Source organism: Cyrtonyx montezumae, unplaced genomic scaffold (genome assembly GCF_038088225.1).
Source record: "Cyrtonyx montezumae isolate F1298 unplaced genomic scaffold, pur_monq_1.0 scaffold_0, whole genome shotgun sequence".
Taxonomy (NCBI): Eukaryota; Metazoa; Chordata; class Aves; order Galliformes; family Odontophoridae; genus Cyrtonyx; species Cyrtonyx montezumae.
In genome coordinates, this window is record NW_027071824.1 from 31,897,987 (window position 1) to 31,910,348 (window position 12,362).

The 12,362-nt window shown below is 36.1% G+C and overlaps 2 protein-coding genes across 5 annotated transcripts in view; one reads left to right on the top strand and one right to left on the bottom strand.

The window, feature by feature from the left end:
* The window catches only part of UTRN (utrophin), a 296,332-nt gene that overhangs the window by 263,605 nt on the left and 20,365 nt on the right, over window positions 1–12,362 (top strand). The window contains exons 66-69 of one of the 2 annotated variants that reach the window (XM_065731580.1): window positions 6,426–6,562; window positions 8,140–8,178; window positions 8,415–8,480; window positions 11,672–11,737. In XM_065731580.1, the coding sequence (XP_065587652.1) occupies window positions 6,426–6,562; window positions 8,140–8,178; window positions 8,415–8,480; window positions 11,672–11,737 (308 nt within the window). The remainder of the gene's footprint in view (window positions 1–6,425; window positions 6,563–8,139; window positions 8,179–8,414; window positions 8,481–11,671; window positions 11,738–12,362) is intronic. The other variant, XM_065731573.1, reaches the window with a different exon arrangement.
* Window positions 1–12,362, bottom strand: part of FBXO30 (F-box protein 30) — a 352,871-nt gene that overhangs the window by 61,811 nt on the left and 278,698 nt on the right. The window lies entirely within an intron of this gene.

Below are 12,362 nucleotides of genomic sequence, written 5' to 3' on the forward strand. Positions count from 1 at the left end.
TCATAGAATCTTTTTGGGTTGGAAGGGACCCATAAAGGTCATCTTGTCCAACTCCCATGCAAGCTAGATCATGTTGTTCAGATCCCTGTCCAGACACTGCTTCAAATCAGTCCTCAAAGATGACAGAACTAGGAAAAAAATCACCTTTATTTACTTTACCTTTTACTTTACTTCCTTATTGCTGTTTGTAGCAGTGTCCTGTGTGTTGCTGGTGTACTGATTTGTTGTTAAGCCTCTTTACAGGTTGAACTCAATTAATGCAATATAGTATTCAAGAACTTGCAAAATTGTTTGCAACATGATAGTATAATAGCTTCTGTATTTAAATGAAATGGACAAAAATTAGCATAGAGCTGAGTTTACACAATAAAAAAAAAATAAAAGTGGAGATACTGAGTATCAATGACTTCTTCCTTAGAATCCATTGTATTAAAATTCAAATAGTCTGATCAAATAGAGTGCATCCAGTCTGCTAAGGTTAGCACGTTTTTAGAACCTTTTCAACTTGATTCTAATGCAGTTGATGCTAAAATGTTATTTTTGTGGCCTGTGTTGCAAAGCAGACTATAAATACATGCTCTCATCAAACTGCCTAAATAAAATCTAGCTTTTCTCTTACTTAAATGTATTGATACAAATGCATTAATATCAAAAGTACTGGCAATAATTAGAAAAAACAAATGCTTAACTGCTTAATAAAGCTGACATTTTGAACTGGAGCTTAATCACAGATGGAGGGAAGACCTTTTAATTGCCTCCCAGTACGTTATTCAGTGTAGGGATTTGAAGGGATTTCTCAGAAGCTTTGCTAACTATATTTATTATAACTTGAAGAATGGCTTAAGGAATCTGTGTTCAAAATTTCAGGATAAGGCCAGATAGCTATGTACTGCTATTGGAGCCGAACTCATAATGCCCTTTAGTGTTCTCCCTAGTTTACAGTTTGGTTTTCTTGATGCTGAAACTACAAAAATTAGTGATAACTACTTTGGTTTTTTGTTGTTTTTTGTTTGTTTGTTTGTTTGTTTCCTGTAATTCAGGCTTTAGACTTGTAGAAAGGGAAAGAGAAGTGAAAATGCTGAATAAATCACACTTTACATAGTGCAAGTGCAAAGTTACTGTAGTTAGTTATTCCCATTTAAGTTAACTTTTTCTAAAAAAAAAAAAAAGTGAAGAGATTTCTGATGTAAAGTATTACATGGGAATATGTGAAAACAAATATTTGTGAGGTTTTTCTATAGTCAGAATCTAGAATCAGAAATACTTCTAAGTGCTTAGTTTTTTGGAACAGGAATTCACTCAGTAGTGATACTTTGGTTACATTAATGTGACTCTCTGTACCAATGACATCTTTTTCTTTCCAATAGATATTTACTGCATCAATTCTGAATTTAATTCATCAATATGCTGAAAACTTTATCACTGCAAGCTTTATTTCTGTTGAGATCCTGACCTCTGTGTCACTACACACACCTGGCACAGCCATTAATTTGGGGGGACTTCTTTTTGTAGCCTCTCTGCACAAAATGATAGCAGCAAAGGTTAACCTCTTCAACATCAATAAGTAGAAAATAGTAAAGATGAAATGGATTTGACACGTTGGCAGAGATAACTCTAAAATAGTTCTTGGCACATCTGAATACAGTTGGAATCAACTTGACTGAATTTCACTTCAGGACATATCTTACTCCTTCTTGGAGCTCTCTTTTGCATTGTCTTCCATTACCTTTTGCTTGCAAATGAACTACTGTAAGTTTTGAAAGATTGTGTAGGAGTGGGTCCTTAAAATAATTTAATGTCCAAAATAAATATTATCGTAATGACCGTGTTTTTAATGTTAGTTATTCTTGTTGGCAGTTTATTTTTGCAAGAGAAGTGAGCGTAATTGTATTACCCTGAAGAAGCTCAGAACAGGATAAGAAAGATGTCAGAAAATATTAGCAGAATTTTACTTTACCCTATAGTGAAAATTTTGCTTCAGGAGCTATAAAGCTTATCTGCAATAGTGCCTGTTAAGGCTCCTCCTCTAGGTAAGGCCTCCTAAAGCTTGATGGCTACTGACAGCCGGACAAGACAGTTACATTCCTGAGCATTAAGCAGCCTCACTGTTTTATAAGCAACTGACATAAGAAAGTCAGTGGTTTCATCTTGACAAGTTTATCAAAGCACCAAGGATGATACTTCACTGTTAACAAAACAGGGTTGTTCTATGGAGAAGATTAGAGAAAACAGCAAGAGTGGGCAAATCTGGGTATTATATATGCAGAACATTGCTCCCAGCTGCGGAGCACAGAGATTATTACACCTTTCCCTGAAAAAACAAACAGCTATCTTTGATATCAAGCAGCTGCTCAACATGGTTTCCTCTAAGTCTGTTCAATTGCTCAGCTAGTCAGCTTATAGTCAGCTTATATCAGCTAGTCTGCTACTCTTTTGCAACTTAACTTGTAAAATTCTGAGTTAAAAGAATTAGTCTTGAAATTACAGCTTGATTTCATAGCTCACAAAATTGGTAATCCCTCTTGGTGAAAAAGTGCTATGAAATGCCTCTATTTGAGAGTGGTCAGAGAAAGGTCATTTTCTTAGTGCTACACAATGCAAACAGCACTGATGCAGTAGTGTTAGAAACATAGTTATGTTTCTTGTGTCTTTTATAACCTATTTTGTTATGGTATCTTCACTCCTTCCTCTATCAAGGACCATGAGTTGCTATTTAAAAGTGTAGGTGCTTTGCTGAATAGGAGTGAATTTGTAAATTAAATATGTTTAAGTGATTGGAGAATTGGGTGCCTCTGTGTCAATTTAAAATATGTGTATGAGGGTTGCTCAAAAAGTAATGCCTCCTATTTTATTCTGTTGGCCCACAATGTCAGAGGCAGATGTTGATGGCATGGCAATAGAGGTTGAACCTTCCCACCAATATTCCATTACATTTTGTTGCCATGTGACAGATGGAAGCAGAGGGGCGGTCTGACAAATGATATCTGACATGGAAGTGCATATGAAGCAAAGCAGTGTCATTGAATTTCTCTATGCAGCAAAAAATGGCACCCATTGACATTCATAGACACTTACTGAATGTTTATGAAGGTAAAGCAGTGGATGTGAGCACAGTGAGGCAGTGGATGCTGCCTTTCAGTAGCGGTGGCAGTTGGTCACCTCTGCTAGTGCCAGTTTTTATGAGCACGGAGTACAGGCTCTTGTTCATGGCTGGTAAAAATACATAGCTAATGATGGTGACTGTGCTGAGAGCTAGTGTTTTGAAGCTGAGAATGTGCTCTATAAAATAGTGATATTGTGTTCTCTGTAACTGTTGTAGTTTTCAGGGAAATAAATAGGAAGCATTACTTCTGGAGTGATTGATATATGTGTGTATTATATATCAAGTGCAGTCTGGTTCATGGTGAAGAATCTACTTAATGTTACAGATTAGTAAAATATCAAGAAAAAGAATATGGAAATGTAAAAAAAGCTTTTTCTCTTAAAAAAATCTTAAAATTTACATCTGTTCATATATATATATATATATATATATACATATTATATATTCATATTTTAGAGCTCTCCTAACAGTTTTATTACATTCTTTGTACTTTTTCCCAGAGAAGATTTTTCCTATTACTAATACATGAAAAATATAATCGCATCTTTTTTCTTAACCTAATAGGAAAACTGTGCCTAGCATCTTTTGTGTTTTCTACTGCTTTCCATATAAATCCAAGAGTTTCTTAAACGTGTATTGGTTAACAAAGATTTTTTTTTCTAGTTTCATTTTGACTTATGACTCTATTTATTTCTGGCTGTGTACTGAAGAGTGTTAATGCCAGTTTGTCATTTATTTCATATATTTTCCTCGAGACATTAATGGAGTTTGTTAATAATTTATGTATGCCAGCCATAGATCTTATTCATTCTTTCCTAAACTTCACCATTTTTTAACAACTGAGGTTTTAAATTGGGGCTGAAAGAGAGTAGTCTTTTGCCTGAGAAGTTTTTGGTTTTTTCTTTGCTTTTTGAAGTACTTCTGTTATTACTTTAGTTTCGTGCAGTTGACCTATGTGGACCTAGGCCAAGATGTCATGATGTAAGGGTTGTACAAGTCACCTGTTGTTTTTAGTTTAGTAGATAGGTTTCACACAGCAGCTCCTGGCTATTCTTTTTCAGAAGATAAATGTTATAGCACCTCTCTTTTGGCATGGTTTTTGATTGGATTGTGTAATGTGGCTATGGGCAAAAACATACGATAAATGCTTCCAAAAGTTATGTCTTCACCCTGTGAATAAAAAAAGTTCTTCCAAATCTCAAATTTCACTGGTTAGTATTTGCCATCTTCATTCAGTGCATAGTCAAATGAGACTTTTCAAGGAACTGGGTCAGGCTGTTGTACCAAGCAAAGAGTACACCAGACGAAAAGTTTGGCAGCTCACTGCACATTTATTTCTGTAATGTGTAGGTAGTAAAATTTTCATTCATTGGCCTTGGGACAGTTACATCTGCTGGAGTTACTGTTGTGTGAGATGAAGCAGCCTTTTGGAGTTCACAGACATTATTTGGATGATTCCATGCTCATAGCAGATGCTTTCTGAGCCTGATTTTGTGAGCCCTCTCTGAATTTTACCTGTATTAAAATTTGGGTGTTCAAGCACTTCTTAGTCCCAAATGTGCTGATTTTGTTGCTACTCATTAAAGCCAGATGCCACAAACAATATCAGTTTGATTATTTACTGTTTTTGCTGCTACTCTGACCTGCATTACAGATTTTATACCTGCCTATATTACACACATTAAACATATTTCCATGTTCACATATGTATTTTAGGTTTCAATAGTAGAAAATTCAATTGAAGAAAAAAGTTTGTCTGACCTACTTCTAGGCCCTCTAATAAGTAATGGGAAAAAAATTTATAAAACTAGAATGCCCGTAACGCTTTTATTTTTTAACAGATATTCATTCACTTTGGCATCCTTTTATGATAACATACTTCTCCCTAAGCACATCTGCAGAAATACAGTCCACAGTTTGTTACAGGATTTGGGCTGCAGACTGTGGAAGGTATTGCAAACCTGCAGCTAATACGGGAGGTGAATGGCCACTTAAGTTGTTTTTTTATTGCAGTTGCAAAAAGAAACACTACTCCATGTGCTGGGGACCATTCTGTTTAAGTACTTGGTTTGGTCTGAAAACAGGAGTACTATAAGATCATACTGTATACTATTGTTTCTACCCACAGATGTCTGTTAACAGCCTTGTTTTCACCTTGTATTGTCTCTTTCACCTTGCCTGTCTGTTTTGCTTGTATTCTTGCATTTGAAGCAGCAATTGAGTAGCATTACCAAAACAGTGTTGTAATTACTGCTGTGATTATTTCTAATTAAACCAATCCTTAAAGCAGCTGTGTCAATTTAAATTCTGTTCTAAATTCCAGCTGTGGGAGTGAGATGGAGCTAAGCATTTATTGGTTTTGGAAAAAGCTGCATCAGTGAGGACCAGTAAAAAAAAAAAAAAAAAAGCTTCTGCGGGGAGTTTTTACTGGTTGTAGCTTGTAATTTTAGACTTGTAAAATCTTGGGGCTGATTTTCTTACCAGCCTTATAGTGTGGTAGTAAGGAGGATGCTGGCTCAGTCAGTAGGTTTGTTACTTCAGGTGCAGATACGCTTCTGACTGCCTCTGAACAGTGCCCATAGGATGGCTTTTATTTTGTCTGTAGCTATTTCTTGGCCCTGAAATGAAACAGATAATCATAAAAACCTGTGGGAAGAGTTCTGGAAAAGATCTGGAAGAGATCATTAAAAGCTTGCCTCTTGCAGGAGAGGATGGTTTAGCACTTAACTGCTTCTGTTCCAGTTCGGATATATAATAGCAGTCATTGAATATTTTGTAGCAATTTGTGATTCTGTGGGGCTGCATAAGCCGTGTAGTGTGTTGGTTTTGTTGTTCTTTTAAAGTGAAGCCATTCCTGTTAGCTGGTTTTCATTTTTCAGCAGAGCCACTACAAGACTTTCCTTTTTTTTCCTGTGAAGGTGTGTCACAAGATTGATATGCATGAGTATACTGTCAGAATTGCTTTCAGTGGCTGAGTATCCCCTTATATCTGGCAAACTGTGCTCTTTTGAGTTTTGTAAGACTGTTTGTAAATGCTTAGCTTGAACCTGTTATCATTTTTCTCTAATTTATAAAATAATTGGTAAATTTATTGTATTTGTTGCTAGGATTTTGAAGCCTCGCTGCTTGTTTTTTCTTTTTCTAATAGAAGAGAGCCTATAGATGCATTACCATTATTGGAGTGCTATATTTCACAGCACTGAAAAGGCAGTTTTAACATCACTAAGATTTTGAAGTTCTTCCTTATTTTAGGAGAGTAGCAGCTGTATTATTGTCAGTGCTATTTAGCAATGTTCAGTGTGATTTCCTTTAACTTTTTAAGACAACATCTGGAGAAGATGTACGAGACTTCACCAAGGTGCTGAAGAACAAGTTCCGGTCAAAGAAGTATTTTGCAAAACATCCACGTCTTGGCTACCTACCGGTGCAGACAGTTCTGGAGGGTGACAACCTGGAGACGTAAGCTTAATTATAGAGCAAGTGCTCTAGATTAGAATCACTAGCCTGTTCCGTTAAAAACAAAAAAGTGAAACCAAAGAAGTAACCAAGAGTGTGCACTCATTTGCATTATTCTTGCTTGAATTTTAAAAGTGCATGTTTTTATTTTGATTTCAGAAGTATTTTGCTATAGAGCCTCGTAGCAGTTAATTTTGGAGGGATCTTAATGGCTATTCTTTTTAAAAAAAACTTGTGTAGCTTTCATGAGACTGGACTTTTGGAACCTTCCTGCTTATATGGTTGTCTTTAAGTCCCTAGAGTTAGAAATCTCTGAGCTAATGAGATTCCTAAATTAGTCCTCCCTATACAGGAGGACTGCATCTCCCCACTGTTATTCACTGTGCTGACAGAAATACTCCACTTTATTTACTTAGGTGGTTGATCACTTGCAGCAAAGGAGACTCTTATATTAAAAAAATTTTAACAGGGCACCAGAAATGGTTTCATGAATTGACTCTCTGTGACATGTTGGAGTCTGTGGTTGCTACTGCATGTGTTGTCTAAACACTGCACCACTTAGTCACCACCAGCAGCCACTTGTGGAGCTTCAACATATGTTCCCTGCTTGTGTGCTAAAGCTCAGTGCACTTGCAGTGCACTTGTCTGTGCTCAATTTTATGACCACAGAGGATTGTGTGGTTTATTTACAGTAAACAAAACCCACTCATTATCTGTTTAAGAAACAGAAGGAAGTAATCTGAAAACTGGCATAAGTGATGGCCTGTGTTGTAAGCATAATGTACACACATGTTTTAATGTTGCTCATCAGGGCAGTCCTTTACTGGTATGTATTTAAAAACAAATATGTCACAAACAAAAGAAAGCAGAAGTTTGCCAATAGTGCCACGAATTTGAATATCAAAACTGTAATCGCAGGTCAGGGTAAAACTCTTTTGGCCTGTCATGTGGAAAATACACAGATAAATTTTCAGTACTATGCTGAGGAAATTACTGGTATGGGTTCTCCCTGCCTCGGGTGACAAAGCTCAGTAGTATGGTTCATGAAGAAAGTTAATCCTAAAACCATGACACTAAATGCTTGTCCAAGTGACAGATTATTATACAATATATGTTTAACTTAGATTAATTTTCTGTAGTAGAAAAACAAGCACTGATAATTTTGATACACAGTGGTGTATTTTGTTGTTGTTTCTATTCCCCAGTATGTTTTTGTAGGAGTATTTTCTGATTAGTTTAAAAGGAATGCTCCGATGCTTGAACAATATTTAAACAAATTGATTATGGTTTACAAAGTGATTGTATTGGAGCAATACTGTTTTAATATTTTTTAGAATTTGATTTTTAATGAAATGAAGTCTGTAAGTCAGTCTCCTGTCTTTCCACGATAATGCTGTAGTATCTGATACTGTCTCTTTTCAATGTCAGTTGTTGCTGATTCGAATAATGAGAGGGTTGTTGGTTAAAATATTGTGTTTCTCTAGCATTCTCTTGCTTAAATGGCTCCAAAGTTTGTTTCATAGTTTCTTTCTTCCTTTCTATCCCCCTTTTTTTTTTCTTTTTGGTTGTCTTCCTTACAGTCCTATCACTCTCATCAGTATGTGGCCAGAGCAATATGAGTGAGTATGCAGAATCCCTTTCTTCAGAAAGCTTGATAGACTATTTTACCCTAAGCTGAATTGCTGCTAATCTGATGTGCATGAGCTATGGAGCATGGCTGACCCAAAGCAACAACCCCCTCAGCAATATTGTGAATTTGTTTATTTGTCAACAGTCTAAATTACTTTAAAATAATTGTAACTATATCAATAATAGCTTTTGACACAAATAACTTTTTTTTTGTTTGTTTAAATAGCCCTTCCCAGTCTCCACAGCTATTTCATGATGACACGCACTCCAGGATAGAGCAGTATGCTACCAGGTAAGAAATGCACAGACTGTTTCTCACCAGTACACTGCATTTTGTGATTGATTCTTGCTGATTTTAATCTACTCTACTTGGCTGGACATTATTTATTAAAAAGATACAATTCTCTGTACTCAGAAGTAAGTCAAATGTTTTTATATCATCAGCTGCTGGATGCAGTCATATTAAATGTAAAATAGATACTTTAAATCTGTCAACTGTCATACAAAATGAAAACTTGCAGAATTACTGTGCGTTATTACTAAAATGGGCTGTTTTCCTGTTTTCCTTTTATTTTATTTTTAACTTTTGGGAATAGATTTAGCTTGTTGAATACATAGTTTTTCTCAGATGTACGTTAGAGCCAACTTTTCTTTTACTTCTGTGATAGGCTGACACTATTCATTGCCACTGACTTATAGCAGAGGATATATTAATTGCAGATGTTTTACATTTTGACCTTTATGGAGTCACCCAAGTCCTTTTAGGATAAAATGTTTATTTTCTTCAGTCCATCTCTGTGCTTCAGTGTTTCCCTGAGCTCTCTTGTGAAGGCTTGGAGCCAATGAGATTTAAGTACTAACCAGAGGGACTCTTTCTAAAAACAAGTAAAGACAGTCTGTTTTTAGGCAAGACAGAAATCGATTCATATTCCCATAGTAACTGACTTGGTTTTGCTTTGGGTGTATTTTCATTGTAATTGATCTACATGTCCTACAAACAAAATTAACTTTTTCTGCTTTTTGAATAAAAATTAAGAGCTTATGCTCAAATCACCTATTTGCTGCTGCAATCTTATTTGTGGGCATCACAAATAAAGATTATTAAAGTTTTTTAATGAACATCTATGTTACCCATCACATGATCTTTGTAGAAAGGGAAAAGTGGGGTGGAACTGATGCTGAACGATTGTCTATTGTCAGCCTCAACTCTTTTTTATCTTTTTTTCTCTCAACAAGCTGCATTTTCATTCTTCCATAAAAATACAGTATATTGTCAAAGTTGTAGCACTTGTCAATTAGTTGGAACACATCATTCATGTAAATCACCCAGTGTTTCTTTGGATCTGTGACTTCTCACTTGCTTTTATCAGTTGAAGTCTATGAATGAGTCTACTGTCTGTACAAGAACAAAGAATCTAGATCTCACTACAAAGATGTAAGAATTCTTTGTCTATGTCCTTTCTTCAGTCTGTATTGCCATAATGGCTTTCTATGTCCAGTTGAGCCTCTATATACCCCATTAAGAGTCAACGGAGAATCCCTAGTGCTGTGAACTCTTTTTCCTCTCCTCCTCCTCCATTCTGTTCTTGGTTAGATTTCTAAAGGTAGATTATTTACTGTTTAGAGCATTTTTAGGAAGCCCAATCTTGTCCTACTGTGTGCAGAAAATAGCAAAATAGCAAAAAAAAAAAAAAAAAAAAAAAAAAAAAAAGAAAACCAACAACAAATTCACCCAACCTAATTGTTCTACAAGTAAGCTATCTAAAAGTTTTCAAGGTATTTTTCCTCTAGTAATAAATTCTAAAAAATGAATACGTAACTCATTCTGTATCTTTCATAATTTTTGTTGTATGCTTTATAGGTGAATCTGGTACCATGAATATTTCACATATAAATTAGTAAATATTTTCATCATCCTGATCCTTTCATCTAAGCTTCTTTCAAGAAGTACTGTGTGGATGGAAAACAGGCCCATTAGCCACCTAGTGTAGGATTTCAGTGTTTTAAAATATTTGTTGAATAGTGTTCATAACCATAAATAGTTATCCATACCACAAGTGTAAATGGCAGTGAACCTTATATTTACATGATTGTCTTTTTATTAGAGGAGATAACTAGGGCTTTGTTAAAAAGTCTGTGTAGCAAAAACAGTGTATTGGGGTTAAAACTGTTTTGTCACTGTTTGAAGAGCATTTAAGTCTGATAACGGTTCTTATGGTTATGTTGTGTTTCAGCAAAAATCCTATGTACATATCTACAATCAGATGCCTTCTCTTTCTGTTCTGTATCACCTAGGGGTTGCTTCTAGCACCCTTTCTCAGCTTTCAGTTTGTCTCCCACCTAATATTTGGCATTTGGTATTTGGCAGCAATGGAGTTCCTTCCCTGTCTCCCTCTACTCTGCAATCAGGGCTGTCTCTTGGCTCCGCATACTATTCTAAGCAATCCTTCGCTAATTGGTTTGGATTTAAAACATGACAATAACAGTAGAATCTACCTTTGCCATGACAGTTTTACTGACTAAGAGATTCAGGAAAGGCTCTGCTTTCTGAAAAAATACTGTACCACCTTATATGACAAGGGGATATGAAAATCAATTTAAAAATCTAGCAATGTTTCATGGAAGTCTTAAAGATGCTGAGCTGAAAAGCATTACAAAGACTTGTAAGCACCTTGTTCATGCTTCTTGCTTGCTAGGAGCTAGAGCTGCTTGAGATAGCCCAGAGAAGAGAGAGATGGCTTGGTTGTCTTGAGTCACTTAGCAGCTTTTTTGCCCTTCAGGGGAGGGATTCTCCCTTTAGGACACAGCGTTTTACTGGTAGTCAGGGTGGGGCAAGATGATCAAGACAACTTCATTCTGTGCATGCTTTCACTGATGCTTCTCAACTCTGAGGAATACTAGCAATACTAGCAACTGGAGAGATGCAACATTTTACATTTCCTGCATTCTGGTACAAACTTCTCCTTCCTCACTGGTTGAGTACTCCAGGGGTTTACAGCCTATCCAACACTTCTGATTCCCTTAGCCAATGTGCCGCTCTTGTTTACTGCTTGATTAACCCCTCCCTATTCTCTTCCTTTTCTTGTTCAGTTTTGATCTATCATAGTATGCTGAGACAACCTCTTATAGTTACTCTCTGACTATTATAGAGACCGTGGAACCATTTTGTACCAGTACTTCCCCTGATGTTTCTCAAAAAATGAAGATCTTCTGTTTTGCAAGCAGGAACTTATCTTGTATCCAAGCTCCACAGAACCTCTTATCATCAGTAGATCTTACTGTTATGCAAAAACGACATTTCTTTTCCTACACTCCCACTTTTTTTTTCTTTTGTGGTGAGCAAATCTACACATTTATTCCTATTCATGTGTACCAAAATTGCTGTATCTGAGCTGTTTTCTATGCAGAAGTGGTCTTCTCAGTGCTTCTGTTGAAGTTGTTCAGCATAATCTCTGAAAGTCATGGTCTTTCCCTGCCTTTCAGGCTTGCACAGATGGAAAGGACCAATGGCTCCTTCCTCACAGACAGCAGTTCCACCACAGGAAGTGTGTAAGTAACTCTTTCTCATTCAGGCTGCTAGGAACTTTGGATATAGCTGTAGAATATAATCCCTTGTAAGTTGTAAAACAGAATTTAATTTAGCTCCAGTGGAAGCAGCAAATTAGTATGACCCCATGAAGACCTGCCTAAATTTCATTATTCCAAGAATCGGTTGTATAAATGAGTGATTCTTGTTTGGTGATGTAAGGCAACACTACATTTGTCAGCCACTCTACTTCAAAAATGAGGAAGTTTCATGTCTCTGGAAAAAAATCACAACTCTATTGTTTTTATTTTGTGTTCCTTTCCTACTTCTACCATAGTATAAAAGAAAACTTCTGTGTCGGAGTGGGCAATGGAGTGAGTCAGTAACTTTTGCTACCTCCCAGAACAGTTATATTTGTTGCAAAAAAAAATGATCAATACTGCAGGCTATACAGACAAGTGTTGTTACTTCCTGCTTAGATATTAGTTTACTGGCTACTGATTCATGTTTGTGCTTGGGGATACAAACGATTGTCCTTCATAATTTTATCAAAGCTATTTTCTTTTTTGACATTTTTATTATAAAATCCTTCATTAAAATGAATTGATGAACCTGAAAAGCACAGAACCCTGTGAATTACTGATGAAT